Raw genomic sequence first — 21,531 nt, forward strand, 5'->3', positions numbered from 1 at the left:
GCAATTACAGAGGTCAAATGTTTCCTGCAGTTTTTCACCCGGTTTGCACACACTGCAGGAGGGATTTTGGCCCACTTCTCCACACAGATCTTCTCTAGATCAGTCAGGTTTCTCGCCTGTCGCTGAGAAACACGGAGTTTGAGCTCCCTCCAAAGATTCTCTATTGGGAGACTGGCTAGGCCACGCCAGAACCTTGATATGCTTCTTACAGAGCCACTCCTTGGTTATCCTGGCTGTGTGCTTCGGGTCATTGTCATGTTGGAAGACCCAGCCTGGACCCATCTTCAATGCTCTAACTGAGGGAAGGAGGTTGTTCCCCAAAATCTCGCAATACATGGCCCCGGTCATCCTCTTCTTAATACAGTGCAGTCGCCCTGTCCTATGTGCAGAAAACCCCCACCCAAAGCATGATGCTACCACCCCCATGCTTCACAGTAGGGATGGTGTTCTTGGGATGGTACTCATCATTCTTCTTCCTGCAAACACGTTTAGTGGAATTATGACCCAAAAGTTCTATTTTGGTCTCATCTGACCACATGACTTTCTCCCATGACTCCTCTGGATCATCCAAATTGTCAATGGCAAACTTAAGACGTGCCTGGACATGTGCTGGTTTAAGCAGGGGAACCTTCCGTGCCATGCATGATTTCAAACCATGGCATCTTAGTGTATTACCAACAGTAACCTTGAAAACGGTGGTCCCAGCTCTTTTTAGGTCATTGACCAGCTCCTCCTGTGTAGTTCTGGGCTGATTTCTCACCTTCCTTAGGATCATTGAGACCCCACGAGGTGAGATCTTGCATGGAGTCCCAGTCCAAGGGAGATTGACAGTCATGTTTAGCTTCTTCCATTTTCTAATGATTGCTCCAACAGTGGACCTTTTTTCACCAAGCTGCTTGGCAATTTCCCTGTAGCCCTTTCCAGCTTAGTGGAGGTGTACAATTTTGTCTCTAGTGTCTTTGGCCATGTTAGTAGTTGGATTTTTACTGATTGTAGGGGGTCAACAGGTGTCTTTATGCAGCTAACGACCTCAAACAGGTGCATCTAATTTAGTATAATAAATGTAGTGGAGGTGGACATTTTAAAGGCAGACTAACAGGTCTTTGAGGGTCAGAATTCTAGCTGATAGACAGGTGTTCAAATACTTATTTGCAGCTGTATCATACAAATAAATAGTTTAAAAATCATATACTGTGATTTCTGGATTTTTCTTTCAGAATATGTCTCCCAAAGTGGACATGCACCTACGATGACAATTTCAGACCCCTCCATGATTTCTTAGTGGGAGAACTTGCAAAATAGCAGGGTGTTCAAATACTTATTTTCCTCACTGTAAGTGTAACAGGCAGGGGGAAAAACACAAAGCCAGTCCGAAAGAACGAGAGCCATCAGACAAAGCAATGCAGGAAAGGCAAATTCAGAATCCAAAAACAGTCCGAAATCCAAATACCGAACCGAGCAAAAGCACAAACAAGTTCGAAGCCCAAAATATAAACAGGGCAGAAACAGGAAACCAGATCAGGATCAGGAACAGGAGTAGGGAACAGGAACCGGAACAGGCAGGGGGGCAAGAATAATCGCAGGTATTTAGGAAGCCGGTGAGATAATCTGGCCCCAAGTAAATGTCTTTTTTGTCCGCGAAACCGGAAGGTCCTGACACGATGAACAATAACAATAACTGCATTAGGCAGAAACAATAACTCTGAGCATGTTCATGTGTTCTATGCCGGAAAAAACACTGCGCAATAACGGTGGTTGATAGAAGGACAACGTTTTTTTTTTTTTTTATCTTTTCTCTAAACAACAATGTTTAAGGAAGTTAAGAGAAAAAAAAGTTTCACCCAACACTGCTGCATTGCTCAAATTTACAAAAAACAAACACACAAGTTTTCTTTGCCTTGATATAGTTCATCTACTGAGAGATTGAGTGTGTGTCATTGTGTTTCTGCAGGTTGTGGGGTTGTGGTGTCTCAGATGTAGGATGTGCTGCTCTGGCTTCAGCTTTGAAATCAAATCCCTCACACCTGAAAGTGCTGGATCTGTCCTGTAACACAATGCAAGAGTCAGGAGTGAGACTGCTCTCTGCTATTAGGAATGATGAACATTTTAAACTAGAGGCACTGAGGTGAGCAGTGGTGTTATAAGATACATGTTGAAAAAATTAAAGTAACCCAGTTGAGTGTGCGGTTATTAATTGAGATATTTTTTTTATTTGATATACAGTGTGTGATTGAACATCTGCGTGATGAAGACTGAAAAGTTCCTGCATTTCATTTAAATAATTTCATGTTCATGGCTTAAAAAAACTCCCAATAGGAACCTAAAGGATATAAAAAGGTTTTCAGCACATTTCTTGGTGGTGAATTTGATGTGTATCTAATGAAATTCATTGTGTTTAACTTGTTCCTTTGTCATTCATAGGTTACATGATATAGATCAAATCCGTTTTTTGCGATTTTTATGTAGTTACTGTGTTTCGTTTTTTTTGTAATATGTTTGAAGTTGTATTTAACACATGCATGGTTGTATTAAATGCAATAATATTGTATTTAATAGAGATGTCACAATACCATTTTTTTGGTATCAAGTAAAATTTTCAGCAAAAGCATATTTTGATACACGTACTATAGATATATATTTTCAAACGCTAATACATAAACACAAACATAATAAAAACACAACTTTGTCAGGTCACTTTTGGACTCCACAATTTGCACAATGATGAAACCAGTGTAGCCTTTTTTGTGCATTTATTTCATCCCATTTTAATACTGTTTTCTCGAACTTTTGTTCTCTTTCACACTGATCGCTCCAGACTTTTGCTTGTCTACCAATTTTGAGCTTGCCTGCCAATTCTGTACATTTCCCCACATCTTACTTTGCCTTCAACATGGATGCAGCAGGTCAGAAGTATTAGTATCAAGCCTTTACCATTCATTAGCACATCATGTGAGAATTGCAGCACACAATGCAGATTTTGACACCAAGGTGAACCATGTGACACAGGCTCTTTCTGCTATCTCCCAAATGATGGACTCTTTTAAAATCGCTCAGTTTATAGGGATGCTCATTGGTAGGGCTTTGGAGTAGGTTAGGGTGGTCTATGAACAAGGTGGGGATATTCCATATTTTGCCCGCTTTGTGGAATGTTTTTGCCTTGTGTTTGACATCTCTCCGAGTGCAGAGAAACCAGAGAGCAGCTGCTTACACTTACTCAGGGCTCCTGCTGTGTGGCTGTTTATGCCAGTGAGGTCAGCATTTGTAATTTAGAAAAGAGGATGCATAAAAATCTATTACAACGGTTTCATCTCATACAACATGTTATGTGCATTATGGATGTTCTGAATCAAACTAAAGTTAAAAATATTAAAGTTGATTTCATTTCATTTTATTTTTAATGTTATTTATGATTTTTAAGAAAGGGAAGTGGAATTCTGCTGGGGAGAGGGAATCAAACAGTCTCTAATTGTAAAGGAATTAGAATTACGCACATAAAGCGCAAACATTTCAGATCCTTTATTCAAGCCATGTCATTTCATTTAAGCAACATACAATTAAAAGGTTATATTTTCAGTAGCCAAATGCCCCCAACACATCTACTTGTGCACATTTTTTTAGCATATATTTACATTTATGGCATTTGGCAGACACCCTTATCCAGAGCAACTTATATCTGAGCAGGGGAGGGTTAAGGGCCTTGCTCAGGGGCCCAACAGTGGCAGCTTGGTGGAGGGATTTGAACTTGTGGCCATCCGAAACAAAAAGGCCAATGCCTTAACCACTGAGCCACCACATCAGTATGGGTGTGGCTGCCATTTCCATTTAGATGGGATTTGTTATTCTCTGTTTATGTAGTATGGAGTTAGGGAAGCTTGGATTTGTATTTTTGTTTCCTTTCTTTCAGGTAGGGACGCTTCCAAAATCAGATTATTTTTATTTTTATTTTTTGGCCTTGGCCTTGGCCCAACTTCAAGACATGCCATTGTACAGTTGTGTGTATATAATGTATGTAAATAATACCACTGTTAACAATATACCAACACCTTGTGCAGCAAACCTTTGTGTGTCTGGTTTCGTGTTTGTTTTCATAGAGATATTAATTTTTTTTAACCCTGAGCTAGTTACTCTGTGCGGCCTGACCTTTGACTGGGTCTTAACAGGTTTGAGGGCTCATCCGGGGTATCTTTATATTTGGTGTGTTCAGTGGCGGGCCGTGCAATTGATACCTGGGCCTTCAGTGGGGACTTACCCGACTTAATCCACCTCTTAATACCACCACTTTCACGTCTTTATTATAGAGACCAACAATACTGTACAAAAACGCAATATAACAACACGTGGCATTAGAGAGAGCGAGGCATTTCACATATGGAGGGTGAATACCATTTTACTAAAGTAAGAAACCCAGTTAAGACTCCAAAATTCTACACTACAACCGCAACTGTATCACCACAGAAAATATTGCTCCCCAAAAAATTTATCAAAAGCCAACAGGGCGGGAGATACAGGGAACAAAATTTAAAACAAAGAAACACAAAATAAATAACCATTAGGAAAAAAGTTAGTGAAAAGACGATAGGTAGTTTTGAATAGGGAGTAGAGGTCTAGTGGTGACATCTAGTGGCAAGAAAATGGACGCGCAGTCAATGAATTCTCCCAGATCCTGCCAATCATTAGTGTTTTCTAGAAGTTGTTATTACAATTTCGTTCATTCAACAGTACATTTACAATAAAAGTGCGCTATTCACTACTTTTGTATTCATTATTGGATTTGTGTATAACAATGTAATTCGCAAGGGTAATCGAGCTTAATTGATTGATTAATCAATTTATTGATTTATCAATAAATGCCTAACAAATCACCTTTATTTGTGTCTTTTTTGTTTTATATGTTTCATTCCTTATCTAGTTTTTGTAGTGTTCTACTCGTTTTTTGTTCTACTGGTTTTTAGTCTAGATTACACATGATTATGCCTAGAGGATTAATTTCGTTTTTGTTTTTTTTCTTGTTAATTTTTAGTCATTTTTTATACGAAAGCAAAATACTGATGAGTAGTCAAATAGATTTGAGGTTGGATTTGCAATTCAGCTCCGGATGTTTACTAAAAGAGGTTCAGGAAGTTGACATTTTTTTCAAGAATGACTCACCTTTCAGCTTTAAAGTGAAAGTAAAAGTGTTTCTCAGACGTTGAAAAATTGAAACAGATTTTATAATTTTACACAAGGACTATTGATTAAAGGTGAGTACTGTGTTTTTTTTAATAACCAATTGTGCACAAAATTGTATACAAAAAAGAGATGTTTTTATTGACGACTTTTTTTTTTTTGTATCCTGTCTGTTCAGGAAGTATTGGAACCAAATCGTATTTCTGTACAGTGAAGGGTTTTGGATTAAAATGTAAATGAACATGAAATAATAGATCAGTGTGCTCTGTTACATAATTACATTATTGTTCCTTATTTCAAGAAAATGTATATCTTTGAATATCTCAAATCTCTGAGCCATATGCTGAAATGTATGATCTGCTTTTATTCAACAAAAAACAGTTTTCCGAAGCCTGATTGAAGTCTATGACAGTTGCTGAAGAACTGAAAAAAGAATGACGTATATCAAGGTCATTTGTGGGAAAAATATTGATCAAATACAAATAAAATGCATTGTTAAAGGATAGTATTTAAGATGCTACTGGTAAAACTGTAAAAGTGAAATTTACAAACCATAACCCAGACATGCACCTAAAGTGGAGTGGTAGCTCAGTTGTTAAGGCGCTGGGTTACTGATCGGAAGGTTGGGGGTTCAAGCCCCGGTATCGCCAAGCTGCCACTCTTGGGCCCTTGAGCCAGGCCCTTAACCCTCTATGCTCCAGGGGCGCCGTATCATGGCTGACCCTGTGCTCTGACCCCAGCTTCTGAGCAAGCTGGGATATGCGAAGAACGAATACCACTGTGCTCTAATGTATATGTGACAAATAAAGCCTATTCTATTCCATAAAGCCATGAAGCAACCGCATGTCTTGCTATTCTGTAAACTGCTCAAATTTTTTTTGATTTACAGAATCTGCACCATTTTTGGTGGAGGGCAAATATAAACATTAATATGAAGTTCCACTAAACATTTGTCTCAAACCCGGGTCACTCAAACGACACTCCAGCAGTCTGCCATTATGAGGTGCACCAACATGCAAAGATACTTGGGATTAAAAAGTCCATGGCGTTTTCTTATTCTTTACAGACAGTCCACAGAAAATATTGTTTCCAAAAAAATAAATCAGAAGGCAACGTCTCAAAAATCAAAGGAAAATCAAAAGTAAAGACTCAGTCCTAGGAATACTTTAGTCTTTCTCAAAAAGGGCACAACAGAAAAACATTTAAACAGAAAGATCTTCCAGGGAAAAACTCAGAGACTCAAAACAAAGAACACCTGAACACTGGAAGACACTCAGGATCAGGGCAGGACATACGGGGAATAAAACACAAAACAAAGGAACACAAAATAAATAAAAAACATTAGGGACAAAGTTAGAGACAACTTAGAGAGTTAGAGAGATAGGCAGTTTTGAATAGGGAGTAGGGGTACAGTGACATCTAGTGGCAAGAAAACGAATTTCCCAGATCCTGACAATCAACCTGTTTTTTTTTTTTAGAAGTGGGATTCATTCCAGCAGAAAATAATATATTCTTCACAGAATCTTCAGGACTCAGTGGTGTGTTTATACATTGTTTACCAATGTTTAAAGATGGAAGAAATCATGTATCCACAAACTCTGAAAATGGGTAACTAACCTCATCCTCGTATTATACATGTTTAAATATAAAACATTTAGTGAATTCATATATAAAGAATAATTTAATCAAAATTATTACTAATCAGAAAGTTAATTGTGGACTGTGTATATAAATTACTTAAGGACTTTGTAATGTTGTACAGTCATCTCCAAGGAGAGAGATCAGAATCACCAGCACCCAGCTGTATCTCCATGAAGAGTAACCAGTCTAAGGGTGAGCCTCTAAAGTTTGAGGATGGAAACCTCTCACTTCTACACAGGTAACATCTCACTGCTTACTGATGAATTCTTCTCACTTCTGAATGAGATGCATGGAAACTATTATTGTAATAAGATTATCTATTAACACTTTGAATTGCATTCAATTATTTGCATTATATCCAGCTGTGGAGGAGGAAGTTTTACCCACCATATATATATCACAAGCAATTTCTGCATGTCATGTCATGTCATTTTCTCCCGCTTATCCGTAATTCGGGTCGCGGGGGCAGCAGTCTAAGCAGACCCCCGCCTTCGACTGCTGCCCAATCCTCACAGCACCGTCCCTTACGGTCCCTCCTGCAGGTGGTGAGCCCACGGGAAGGCGGCCCCACGTCACTCCGACGTCACGGACCTTGATATTTCCCTCGTAAGGGACCCCCGGAGCATAGAGGGTTAAGGGCCTTGCTCAAGCAATTTCTGCATGTGTGCTCAAAAACAATACAAACTCAGAACATGATTACGACAATTAGATGACCTTGTATTTGTCATTTGATTTTCACTCATATGTTGGAGTTATAAGCCTATCTGCTGTTATTTCCTATAGAACGATTCGAATCTAGAAAAGAAACAGTACGGCAAACAAATCATGAGAACATCATAAAACACAATCCGTGGTAACTGATGGGAAGGAGACCCCTGATCTGTTTTTCCGGTGAAAGGAATAACTTAACCAAATGGTTTACTCATGATGAAATGCTTGCTGTAAAGTATGTATAATATTAAGCATATGAAATAATTTACTAATCGGACTTTCTATAATGTTGTACAGTAACACCCAGGGAAGAAGAACCAAATCAACAGCACCCAGCTGTATCTCCATGAAGAGTGATCAGTCTAAGGGTGAGCCTCTGAAGTTTGAAAATGGAAACGTCTCACTTCTGCACAGGTAACATCTCCTTACTGTTAATGCCACTGATAAATTCACAGTTAATACAGAGCTCTAGTGTACCAAAATGGAATATTGTATATGGTAGAGATCATTCTGATAGAATGAAGTGTATTGCTTCAATTCTGTTTCAGCAGACTTCATGATTTTGTGCCATTTTTCTGTTTTCACCCCGACTCACATTGACTCACTATATCTTCCTACCTCACCATCCCACAGGCAAGACCCAGAACCTGTTGCTAGCTATACATTTCAAAAGACGTTTAAATTAAATCTGATGAAGAAGTTTCAGTGGTTGAATGAAGTAATAATAAATCAGGGAAATCAAACCCTCCTGAATGAGATCTACACAGAGCTCTACATCACAGAGGGACACAGTGGAGACATCAATAAAAAACATGAGGTGAGAAAGATCGAGGGAGCATCCAGAAGAATAACAACAGAGAAAACACCAATCAAATACAATGACATCTTTAAGCCCTTATCTAAAGAAGATGAACCCATCAGAACTGTTGTTACAAAGGGAATCGCTGGCATCGGAAAAACAGTCTCTGTGCAGAAGTTCATTCTGGACTGGGCTGAAGGGAAAGCAAATCAGGACATTCACCTCATATTTCCACTTCCTTTCAGAGAACTGAATTTGATGAAGAACCAAAAACTGAGTCTGATGGAGCTTCTTCATGTCTTTTTTAAGGTAATAAAAGAAATGAAAATGTCCAGTTTGGAAAAGGTTCTGTTCATTTTTGACGGATTGGACGAGTGTCGTTTTCCTCTAGATTTCCAGAACACAGTGAGAGTGTGTGATGTAACTGAATCAGCATCAGTGCCTGAGCTGCTGATAAACCTGATTAAAGGGAATCTGCTTCCCTCTGCTCTCATCTGGATCACCTCCCGACCAGCAGCAGCTGATCAAATCCCCTCTGAATGTGTTCATCGAGTCACAGAGGTACGAGGATTCAATGACCCACAGAAGGAGGAGTATTTCAGGAAGAGAATCAGTGATCAGATCCTGGCCAATAACATCATCACACACCTGAAGGCATTAAGAAGCCTCTACATCATGTGCCACATCCCAGTCTTCTGCTGGATTTCAGCCACTGTTCTAGAGAGAATGTTGGGTGAAGCAGAGAGTGGAGAAATCCCCAAGACTCTGACTCAAATGTACACACACTTCCTTATCATTCAGACAAACATCATAAGAGAAAAGTTCCCAAAGAAGCAGGAGAGTGATGAAGAAATCCTTCTTAAACTGGGAAAACTGGCTTTTCAGCAGCTGATGAAAGGAAACCTGATCTTCTATAAGGAAGATCTGAGAGAGTGTGGCATTGATGTGAAAGAAGCAGCAGTGTATTCAGGTGTGTGTACACAGATCTTCAGAGAGGAGTTTGGCCTTCATCAGAGTAAAGTGTACTGCTTTGTTCATCTAAGTGTTCAGGAACATCTCGCAGCTCTGTATGTGCACCTGATGTTCATGAAGAAAAAGAGAAATGTTGTAAAAAAATGGAGACTTTTAACCGTGTGGGTGAAAGAAAATACAATTTTACATGTACACAAAAGTGCTGTTGATAAGGCCTTAAAATGTCAGACTGGGAATCTGGATATTTTCCTTCGCTTTCTTCTGGGTTTCTCACTGCAGTCCAATCACAATCTCTTACACGCCTTAGTAACACAGACAGGAAGTTGCTCCCAAAGAATTGAGAAAACAGTTCGATACATTAAGCATAAGATCAGTGAAGATCTTCCTGCAAAGAAATCCATCAATCTGTTCCACTGTCTGAATGAACTGGGTGATTATTCTCTAGTGGAGGAAATCCAAAGCTACCTGAAATCTGGGACACAAAGTAAACTCTCTTCCACAAAGTGGTCTGCTCTGGTGTTTATGTTATTGACATCACCACATGAGCTGGAAGAGTTTGACCAGAGTAAATATGTCAGTACAGACATGATCACAGAATCTCTACTTATTAAGCTGATGCCTGTGATTGCAGCATCCAGAAAAGCAATGTAAGTATAAAAACTTGACACCATGAACCCTTTCTACACTTTCTGCTTATTTTAACTCCCTAAAATGTCTCGAAGACACCCTCAAAACAGGATTTTATGGCTATCATGGGCACAGATGCACCAGAACTGAAGAGTTGAGGACTGTTTTTATTTTTTTTCCTTCCTGCCTAAACTTAACCCAGTTTGTGTGGGCTTGTGCCTATGATAGCCTCAGCTTTTTGTACTTTGCTGACTGGTGTGGAACCCAATGTGGTCTTCTGCTCGATCACATTCCTCACATTTGTTTTATGAGATTTGCATCACATTTAGCAATGGATATATCTTATCTTATTTTGGATAGTTTTCCTTTAAAAATGTTGTTAAAATAAGCGTATTGAGTGTATGAATGAATATGAGAAAGTATAATGACAGCTTTGGGGACTTGTTTGTTAATCTGCACTATTATTAGTTCAGTAAGTATACGTTTTTTTCCTCCAGTATCAGGTGTAATACAATCAGAGCGAGATGTTTGGCAGCTCTGTTCTCAGCTCTCAGCTCGGAAACCTCCGATTTGAGAGAACTGCATCTGACAGCGAATACAATGGATCTGACTGGGAATAAACTAAACTCGGATGTAAAGTGTCTCTCCGCTCTACTTAAGAATCCTCATTGTAAAGTCAAAATATTGAGGTAAGATCATCTCTCTAAGAAACGTAATTAAAAAAGTGGAGTGAACACTGAACAGATTAGTCATTAAGTGATGATGATCTGTCTACAAAATATCATATGCTTTAAACAAATCATCATGTACAAACCCCAATTCCATAAAAGTTGGGACACTGTGTTCAATGGAAGTAAAAACAGAATATTTTTAGAACATAGAAAAACATCAAATGTGTAAACTTAGGAAATGTACCTATTTAAGGATAAAAATAAGGTTAATTTTGAATTTGATGGCTGCAACACGACTCAAAAAATTTGGGACAAGGCCAGAAAAATCTGTAAAATGTAAGTGTTTAATTTTATTAAACAGTTAGAGAAATATTTCACAACTAATGAGGTTAATTGTCAGCAGGTCAGTAAAACGATTGGGTATAAATAGTGTATCTTAGACATGCAGCGTCTCTCAGAATTTAAAATAGGTGGAGCTTCACCAATCTGTGAAAGACTGTCTACAAATTGTAGTCATTTCAGAATAATGTTTCTCAACAAAAATATTCCAGACAATGCTTACTGCATCTATTACAATAGCACAACTTTGTAATCGAAGAGTCTGGGTATTGAACTGGACTGCCTGCATTCTAGACCTTTCACTGTTTGAAAATGTTAAAACAAAAAAAAACAGCTAAGGACACCAATAACTGTTGAGCAGCTAGAATCCTGCTTCAAACACAATTAGGACAATATTCCTCTCCCAAAACTTCAGCAACTGCTCTCCTTAGTTCCCAGCTGTATTCGGACAGAAGACATGATGCTACAATCAAATTCAAAATGACCTTGTTTTTCCTTCAAATTATATATATTCCAAGTTTAAACATTAGATCAGATTTTTTTAAAATTGTGAATAAAATGTTTTTATGATATTTAAGAATCGCATTCTGTTTTTATTTACATTTTACACAGCGTCCCAACGTTTTTGGAATTGGGGTTGTACTTGCAACTAAATACAGGTGCAATTAAAAACATTGTCTTTCCACAGGTTGTGTAATTGTGGTGTTTCAGATGAAGACTGTGCTGCTCTGACTTCAGCACTGAGATCAAACCCCTCACATCTGCGAGAACTGGATCTGTCCTTTAATAATATCAGAGACACAGGAGTGAAGTGTCTCTCTGCTGTACTGGGGAATCCTCAATGTAAATTGGAGACACTGAGGTATGATCAAATGGCCTTCTCCTAAGTAAGACTCATACTCTAATGGAAGGAATTAAGCAGAAGTTTTAGGTTCATGTCCTGAGGAGGGCAAAATGTATTGCCTGAGTAGGAGAGAAATGTGATTCAGCCTGCAGTGTATCTGTAGCTGACGGAAGGCTTGAGCGTTTAACTAAAGAGCTAAACGGAGGGAGTGGATATGCAGGCAAAAGAAACCAGTGATGAATCGTAGACAGAGGGTACTGATTAGGACTGGATTTTACGGTGATTGGTGAAGGTTTGTCCAATCAGATTTCATTCCTCTATGTGCTGCTATGTCAATCTAATCTGCCCAGGGCCTTCAAAGTCAGTACTGCTGGCCCTTTTACCATAGAGAATATTATGAATAGATTGGTTTTTTTAACCAATCAGATTTCATATTTGCCTCACAGGGCAGCTAGCTGGCCCAGAATAGCTTCAGCATTTTTGCGTCCTCTGATTGGTACAGCCAAGTTCGACTGGTAAAACACGTATGTAGCTCTGCACACATTAATACATCTGAGTTAGACTTTTTTACGCCTACGGAGGAAGAGAAAATGATTTGGTCTCGGACATACTTTAAAATCCATTTTGAAGAAATGCTAGACATTGTGAGGAGGTCGACCAACCCCAAAGCTAGCTAGCGTGTCTCAGCCCTGGAAAGGGTTTGTTCACCACTTCCAGACCAGTGAATACGAGTGGTAATGCCACGTGTTGTTATATTGCATTTTTGTAGAGTATTGATGGTTTCTATAATTGCGACGTGGTAGTGGTGGTATTATGAGGTGGATTAAACCCCCACTCAAGGCCCAGGTACCAAATGCATGGCCCGCCACTGAGTTGACTGCTTCAGGATGAGAGGTTTTTTGCTTGTAATGGTCCCATACTGCTGTAGCCCATGCCAGGGCTCTTCTCCCGAGCATTCCAATCAGCAAAGAAACCTTGGCTGCATCAACTGTTCAGCTGCTAATAGTTTAATATAATTTATAACAGCTTATAGAATCTCTCGGTATGATCATTTTAAGTGCAATTGTATTACAATTAATAAGTGATTACTCATTCTTAATTGTAAAATAATTTTATCTTTAAAGTGAGTTATAAATCAAGATTGAAGTCTTTTGATTTAAAGTGTGTCATTGTGTTTCTCTACAGTTTGAGTAAGTGTGGGGTCACAGATGAAGGTTTTGCCGCTCTGACTTCAGCTCTAAAATCAAACCCCTCCCACCTAAGAGAACTAGGTCTGTCTCAAAATAATGTAGGGGACTCAGGACTAAAGCATCTCTCTAGTGTAATGGAAAATCCTCACTTTAAACTGGAAACACTAAGGTAAGATCATCTATGAGAGACACATGACAAACACTAAAACACAGGTTTTAGGTTCATCCTCACTGTCCTTAAGATCATCTATGAGAGACACTTGACAAACACTAAAACACAGGTTTTAGGTTCATCATCACTGTCCTAAGGAGAAGCATAAGGGAGATGTGCAGACCTGCAGTAACTACAGGGGAATTAAGTTGATCAGTCACACCATGAAGTAATGGGAAAGAGTAGTGGAAGCCAGGCTGAGAGAAGAGGTGACCATCTGTGAGCAACAGTATTGTTTCATGCCGAGGAAGAGCACCACAGACGCATTATTTGCTTTGAGAATGTTGATGGAAAAATTTATAGAGAAGGTCAGAAGGAGTTGCATTGTGTATTTGTGGATTTAGAGAAAGCGTATGACAGGGTGCCAAGAGAGGAGTTGTGGTATTGTATGAGGAAGTCAGGTGTGTCAGAGAAGTATGTGAGGGTGGTGCAGGACCTGTATGAGAACAGTGTGACAGCAGTGATGTGTGCAGTAGGAACGACAGAATGGTTCAAGGGGAAGGTTGAACTGCATCAAGGATCGGCCCTGAGCCCTTTCCTGTTTGCGGTGGTGATGGACAGGTTGACGGACGAGGTCAGACAGGAGTCTCCCTGGACTATGATGTTTGCGGATGATATTGTGATTTGTGGTGAGAGTAGTGAGCAGGTTGAGAAGAGCCTGGAGAGGTGGAGGTACGTGCTCCAGAGAAGGGGAATGAAAGTCAGTAGGAGTAAGACAGAGTACATGTGCATAAATGAGAGGGAGGGCAGTGGAGTGGTGCGGTTGCAGGGAGAAGAGGTGGAGAAGGTGGAGGAGTTCAGGTACCTGGGGTCAACAGTGCAAAGTTAGAGTGTGAAAAAAGAGTGTGTTAGAGAAGTGAAGAAAAGTGTGCAGGCAGGGTGGAGTGGGTGGAGAAGAGTAAAAGGAGTGATTTGTGGTAGAAGAGTATTTGCAAGAGTGAAAGGGAAAGTTTATAGGTCTGTGGTGAGACCTGAGATGTTGTATGGATTAGAGACAGTGACATTGAGTAAAAGGCAGGAGGCGGAGCTGGAGGTAGCAGAGCTGAATGATGTTGAGGTTTTCGTTGCGAGTGACGAGGATAGACAAGATTAGAAATGAGTTTATTGGAGGGACAGCACATGTAGGAAGTTTTGGTGAACAAGGTGAGGGAGGCGAGATTGAGATGGTTTGGACATGTGCAGAGGAGGGACATGAGTTATATTGGTAGAAGAATGCTGAGGATGGAGCCACCAGAAAGGAGGAAAAGAGGAAGGCCAAGGAGGTGGTTAATGGATGTGGTAAGAAAAGACATGCAGGTAGTTGGTGTGAAAGAGGCAGATGTAGAGGACAGGGTGGTATGGAGACGGATGATCCGCTGTGGCAACCCCTAATGGGAGCAGCTGAAAGAAGGAGAAAATCACTAGAGGGAGGAAGAGTGATTCATTTCACTTCTCACTGATGAGTTGTGTTAAAATCTTTGGGTCGGATGTATGCAGTGTTTAAAAATAAAAAATAATGCAGCATTTATTTTTACAGAGCAAGGAGCTACAGGGAGGGGAAGCATGATTAGAGCCCCTGAAAGTGCCTTTTTCTCCTGTTAGGGGTCGCCACAGCAGATCATCCGTCTCCATACTACACTGTCCTCTGCATCTGCCTCTTTCCATCCAACTACCTGCATCTTTTCCTTCACCACATCCATAAACCTAATTCTTGGCCTTCCTATTTTCCTATAAACTTTACCTTTCACTCTTGCAAAAACTCTTCTACCACAAATCATTCCTGCTATCACTCTTCTCCACCCACTCCACCCTGCCTGCACTCTTTTCTTTAGTTCTCTAACACACTCTCCATTACTTTGCACTGTTGACCCCAGGTACCTGAACTCCTCCACCTTCACCAGCTCTTCTCCCTGCAACCGCACCACCCCTTCTCTCCAGCGCGTGCCTCCACTTTTCCAGGCTCCTCTCCACCTGCTCCCTACTTTTACCACAAATTACAATATCATCCGCAAACATCATAGTCCACAGAGATCTCTGTCTGACTTCGTCCGTCAACCTGTCCATCACCACTGCAAACAGGAAAGGGCCAATCCTTGATGCAGTCCCACCTTCACCTTTAACCAGTCTGTCGTTCCTACTGCACACTTCACTGCTGTCACACTGTCCTCATATACTTCTCTGCCACACCAGAGAAACAAACACACAATGCAACCCCTTCTGACCTTCTCTATACTTCTCCATCAACATCCTCAAAGCGAACATTGCTCTTCCTCGCCATGAAACCATACTGTTGTTCACAGATGGTCACCTCTTCTCTCAGCCTGGCTTCCACTACTCTTTCCCATAACTTTAATCTGAAATGTGCAGGTCTGCACATTTCTTTTGTTCTTAAACAATCCTGGTAAAAACTCCACTGCAATCTCCACGTTTCTACTGGTATATCATTTGGTCCAACTGACTTTCCATTCTTCATACTCTTAATAGCTCCTCTCACTTCCTCCTTACTAATCCTATTCACTTTCTGCTTCACCATCTCCACACCATCCAACCTTATTTCTCTCTCATTTTCCTTGTTTATCAAGGCCAGCCTTCCCTATAACAATCATTGTCCATTTTTTATCCACTGCAAAGGACGTTGCCTGCTTGTCTGGCAGAAGACCTGGCTCTGACTTGCCCTACCTGAGGTCTTAAAACTTAAAAAGAATACAAATTTGTTGGTAAAGTGTGTCATTGTGTCTTTCTACAGGTTGCGTAATTGTGGTGTCTCAGATAAAAGCTGTGCTTCTCTGTGGTCAAACCCTGCATACCTCAGAGTACTGGACCTTTCTTGGAATAATGTAGGAGACTCCGGACTGAGGTGTCTCTCTGCTGTACTGGGGAATCCACAATGTAAACTGGAGACACTGTGGTAAGCACTGTGGATTGTCTCATGAACAATGTTTAAAATGTCTGTATGATGAAGTTTAAATTAGACGGAGTGTGTGTGTCATTGTGTCTTTCTTCAGGTTGAGTAATTGTGGTGTCTCAGATGAAGGCTGTGCTGCTCTGGCTTCAGCTCTAAAATCAAACCCTTCACACCTGAGAGAACTGGATCTGTCCTGTAATAATGTAGAAGCCTGGGGAAAGAGGTTTCTTTCTGATTTTAAGAATGATACACATTACAAACTACAGGAACTGAGGTGAGTTTTTAGATATATTTTATAAAAAAAAAGTTTGTACATATCTTTGAATAAATATCAGATTACCAGGTTAGGAAACAAAAACAAAATTTCATTGTATTCACTAAAGTTTTTGTTTTTATAAATCTGCTTCAGTGCTGCTTTGTTTTCAGTAGCATGTTGATTTCTGTCGGTTACTTCATCCTGCTGCTTTCGTTGATCTCTGCTTTACACTGTTAATGACAAACAGAACATTTAGTCTATTTAAACCTTTTGAATTTAATATCACATTGCCACAAATATTTCAAATAAGCAAAAACTTTCCTCACTCTGACATTTCTTTCAGCTCCTAACATCTACCATTCTTATAAAATTCACCTCAGCTTGTTCTTACACACTGCATCTAAATCTAAATATAGAACATGAGATGAATTACACTGTATTGTTCACCATTTAAAAAATCTTTGGACCTTCTCATTTGTTCTAACTAAATGTTAAAACACAGACAAGTAAATTGTTGAATGATGATGTTTCTCTTGGAGCAGATATTATTGCATACTGTTTAGCATGAAGTCTGAACCCAGTCGAGTTTATGGTTATTAATTCAGATCTTTTTCTTTTAGGTTCGATGGCAGGTGAACATCTGTGTGTGTATGTGATTAGACTGTTAGGGAATTGAGAACAAATTTATAGACAATATGCACAGAAATGCACTGACAATACTGCCTGATTTTTCAAGCAGTGAATAATTTTGTCTTCTGACAAAAATAAATATTTTTTACTCTAGCTACATATTTGAATTCTTGTGAATTACATTTATTAACTATTCGTATATGCGGTCCACACAAATTGTAACATATGTCCGACATTAAAAAGTTACATATAAATTGTATTATGTTTTCTATGCAGATATTATGAATAAAAAGAGATAAGAGATAACACAAAGTCTGATGTGTCACATGTACCGTATATAGAATTATCAAGCAATGTTCATTCAAAAAATTAATTATTATTTTTTAATAATTTATTTAATATATTTTTTTTTATTTTTTATATTTTATAAATTTAAGTCAAGTCAAGTCAAGTCAAGTTTATTTGTATAGCGCTTTTCACAACAGACATTGTCTCAAAGCAGCTTTACAGAAAACAACAGTGAAGGTGAATGGTGTGCGTTTGTCCCTGATGAGCAGCCGTGGCGACAGTGGCAAGGAAAAACTCCCTTAGATGATATGAGGAAGAAACCTTGAGAGGAACCAGACTCAAAGGGGAACCCATCCTCATATGGGTGACATCAAAAGTTTGGTCATAAATCTTTCAACAATACAGAACAATTTGTGATCATCATAGATCCAGCATCAGCTTCTCCATGCCAGGGCCTTTAAACACTCGGCATCTACTTCTCCATGATCATCCATAGGTCCATAATCTTCACGAGGTGGGACGTGACTGGAGCTGGCCAAACCTCAGGATGCCTCGGGATGGGGAGAGAAAGAGAAGCAGTGGAGAGGAATTAGCGTAGCTGCTGTTCATGATATTAACAGCACAAGTTGATAATGTGCATGTGATCAGATGTTCTGGAAAATTTAATATTAAAAGATGTGTTATTTCTCAACCAAATGCATTTCAATATTGAGAGTGATCAGTGGTCTTTAATTTTGAATATTAAAAATGCAATAGTTATTAAAAATCCAGCTTTTAAATTATTATTCAAATGTAGTATGTCTTGTTAGTTTTTGACTAGTTTTCGAGTTTTTGTTCATTGTCTGTTTTTTAGAGTCTACGTTCATATGTAGAGTTTTGTTTTGGTTATTAATTTGTGTTTCACTTGCATCTGATGACTGATTCGTTGTTTTTTGTTTGTTTGTTTGTATGTTTTGCTATACACAGAGGATAAATTACTGTTAGTATGTTGACTTTATGTAATGTATTTGAGAAACATGAAAACATAATGCCCAAGAAATTTTAGTTGAGTTCAGTTGAATCGGCTCAAAAGAATCGACTCACTCCCACATCACCTGTAATAAATCCCGCTTCCTAAAGTGAAAGTGTTTTTCAGTCTCGAATTTCATTTTGAGAATCAGCTGAAAAAGTTCAAAGGAATATTAAAGGCAGAAACTGTGATATTAATGCCAAGACTGCTGTTGTTCAAGGTGAGTCATTTCATTATTGTAAACGACTACATAATAGACGAATGTAAAAACACTGTATAAAAGAAACTCGTGTAAAATCAACTGTAGGATTTGTGCACCTGGAAAAGGACGGAACAGGACCTACCTGTAATAGTCGTTTCAGGTGCGATCTAAATGTCTTTCGAATCTCGCTGTACCATTTCACATATATTAAACTTTCATAGTTGTATTAGAGTTGTTTAAATAGAAGTTTGAGCTCGCCTTTTTTTACTTTGTTGTTGAGTTAGTAAAAGAGAAATTTAGAATGTATTCCTTTTTATATATATATATATGTATGGCCATGCGTCTGAATCGCCTGAATCCGTGACAAGCCAGGTGGGCACTGTTGTTCACCAGATTTAATTTCACAGTTACCTGTCGCACTGGAACAATGAACAGTAAAGTAGATGCCCTCTCACGCCATCATGATCCCATTGAAAAGACACTCGCACCAGACCCTATTCTACCACCCTCAGTTATTATTGCCCAAATCCATTGGGATATCAAAGAGGAGCTCCAACAGGCTCTAGCCAATGAACCTGCACCTTAGAACTGGCCACCAAACAAGCAGTATGTCCTGGTTGAACAACGACAACGAGTGAATGTATACATCACTGAGCACGGGACATCCATGGATTCACTGTACTATCCACCTAGTCCAGAACTAACTTTCTGGCTATCCCTTCAAAGGGACGTAATAGAACATGTGCCCAATTTAGGACTCCACGGCAGTTACCATATGACCTCCTGGAGCCACTCCCAATCCCACAGCGGCCTTGGTCCCACCTCGCTGTTGATTTTGTAACGGACCTCCCCAGTTCACAGAGTTACACCACTGTGCTGGTCGCAGTGGACTAGTTTTTCAAGGCTTGTATTTATCATATATCGTATTTAAAAAAAAAAAAAAAAGTTGTGAAAAAATAACTTGGCCATTTGCATAGCTGGGCGTAGTTCCTGGAGTGGCAAAGATGTTGCCACACCAGGGACTACGCCCAGCTATGCAAACGGCCAAGTTATTATTTCACAACGTCTTTTTCAAATACAGTGTTTTTCAGCATTGATTCTATTTTGAGGAGCAGCTGGAAAAGTTCAAAGGAATATTCATAGCAGAAACTGTGATATTAATGCCAAGAAATATAACTTACTGTACCTACCAGTACCTGTACCTATCAGTCTCTTGTGAAGGTTCTGGAACAACAGTGCAATACATTTTGTTTGTGCTGTACATAAGGGTTTGAGGTCAATAGATGAAGATAGATCAGAAGTTTATTTCCTGATATTTACATTACTCTTTACTATTTGCAAACCAGTAAGTGCATTTCTCAAAACAATGTGTGCAATAAAAAGTAATTTTGCAATATTGCATTTTTCACAAACAAGGTCATCAAAATGTTTAGTCATGTTGTCAGTATGGTGAACAGTTTCATATTTACTGATATACAGTTTGTACTACAGTGTGGATTACAGTTATTGAAAATGCACAAGGTTGTATGGTATTTATGAATTTTAGCAGCACAAATATATTTTTGTTGCATATTTGATTTATATTGATTGCAAGAGACAGGAGAGGAATCACACTTTTACCATACCTTACAAGTGTCTGTTCGTTTCTTCATTTTCAGAAATTGTAATTCTGTCAATATACAGGTGCATCTCAATAAATTAGAATATCATTAAAAAGTTGATTTATTTTGGTAATTTAATACAAAAGGTGAAACTGGTATATTATATAAATTCATCACACAGACTGATATGTGTTTATTTCTTTTCATTTTGATGTTTACATCTTACAGCTAATGAAAACTCAAAATTTATTATCTCAGAAAAAAAGAATATTGTAAAAAGGTTCAATATTGGAGACTCATGGTGTCACACTCTAACCAGCTCATTAAATCCAAACACCTGCAAAGGTTTCCTGAGGGTCTCAGTCTGGTTCAGACTCCACAATCATGTGGAAGACTGGTGACTTGACAGTTGTCCAGAAGACGATCATTGACACCCTGCACATGGAGAGTGAGACACAAAAGGTCATCGTTTAAAAAGCTGCTGTTCACAGAGTGCTGTATCCAAGCACATTTATGGAAAGTTGAATGGAAGAAAAAAAATGTAGTAGAAAAAGATTAAATGAAGCCCATTCAAGAACATGGGACGATTCACAAAGAATGGACTGCAGCTGGAGTCAGTGCTTCAAGAGCCTCCACACACAGACATCTCCATGGGCTACAACTGAAGCATTCCTCGTGTCAAGCCACTCCTGAACCAGAGACAACGTCAGAGGTGTCTTACCTGGGCAAAGGACAAAAATGGACTGTTGCTCAATGGGCCAAAGTCGTCTTTTTAGGTGAAAGGAAAAAAATTTTTGCATTTCATTTGGAAATCAAGGTCCCAGTCTGGAAGAAGAGAGAAGAGGCACATAATCCAATTTGCTTGAGGTTCAGTGTAAAGTTTGCACAGTCAGTGGTGGTTTGGGGAGTCGTGTCATCTGCTGGTGTTTGTCCACTGTGTTTTATCAGGTCCAAGGTCAGCACAGCTGTCTACCAGGAGGTTTTAGAGCACTTCATGCTTCCCTCTGCTGACCAGCTTAATGGAGATGCTGATTTCATCTTTCAGCAGGATATGGCACCTGCCCACATTGCCAAAAGCACCAAAAGTTGGTTAAATGACCATGGTGTTGGTGTGCTTGACTGGCCAGGAAACTCACCAGACCTGAACCCCATGGAGATCTATAGGGTATTTTCAAAAGGAAAATGAAAAACAAGAGACTGTACAATGCAGATGAGCTGAAGGTCAATGTCAAAGAAACCTGGGCTTCCACACCACCTCAGCAGTGCCACAGTCTGATCACATCCATGCCACACCGAGTTGAGGCAGTAATTAAAGCAAAAGGAGCCCCTACCAAGTATTCAGTACATATACAGTAAATGAACATACTTTCCAGAAGGCCAACAATTCACTAAAAATGTTTTTTGATTGGTCTTATGTAATATTCAAATTTTACTTTTATTTATTTATTTATTTTTATTTTTAATTATGATGTTGGTAATTGGAATTTGCT

General features: G+C 39.2%; 1 protein-coding gene across 3 annotated transcripts in view; it reads left to right on the forward strand.

Annotated features, from left to right (window-relative positions):
* LOC310719037 (NLR family CARD domain-containing protein 3-like) overlaps positions 1 to 17,247 on the forward strand; it is a 49,060-nt gene extending 31,813 nt beyond the window's left edge. Inside the window, exons 1-11 of one of the 3 annotated variants that reach the window (XM_083528301.1) lie at positions 5,142 to 5,240; positions 6,645 to 6,774; positions 6,929 to 7,045; positions 7,816 to 7,932; positions 8,152 to 9,936; positions 10,414 to 10,605; positions 11,615 to 11,788; positions 12,956 to 13,129; positions 15,897 to 16,058; positions 16,156 to 16,329; positions 16,932 to 17,247. In XM_083528301.1, the coding sequence (XP_083384427.1) occupies positions 6,728 to 6,774; positions 6,929 to 7,045; positions 7,816 to 7,932; positions 8,152 to 9,936; positions 10,414 to 10,605; positions 11,615 to 11,788; positions 12,956 to 13,129; positions 15,897 to 16,058; positions 16,156 to 16,329; positions 16,932 to 16,947 (2,958 nt within the window). In that variant the 5' untranslated portion in view covers positions 5,142 to 5,240; positions 6,645 to 6,727 and the 3' untranslated portion in view covers positions 16,948 to 17,247. Of the gene's footprint in view, positions 1 to 5,141; positions 5,241 to 6,644; positions 6,775 to 6,928; positions 7,046 to 7,815; positions 7,933 to 8,151; positions 9,937 to 10,413; positions 10,606 to 11,614; positions 11,789 to 12,955; positions 13,130 to 15,896; positions 16,059 to 16,155; positions 16,330 to 16,931 lie in introns of those variants that run through there. The other 2 variants (XM_083528302.1, XM_083528300.1) reach the window with 2 other exon arrangements.
* The last annotated feature ends 4,284 nt before the right edge of the window (positions 17,248 to 21,531 follow it).

Source organism: Silurus aristotelis, assembly GCF_946808225.1.
Source record: "Silurus aristotelis genome assembly, chromosome: 24".
NCBI lineage: Eukaryota > Metazoa > Chordata > Actinopteri > Siluriformes > Siluridae > Silurus > Silurus aristotelis.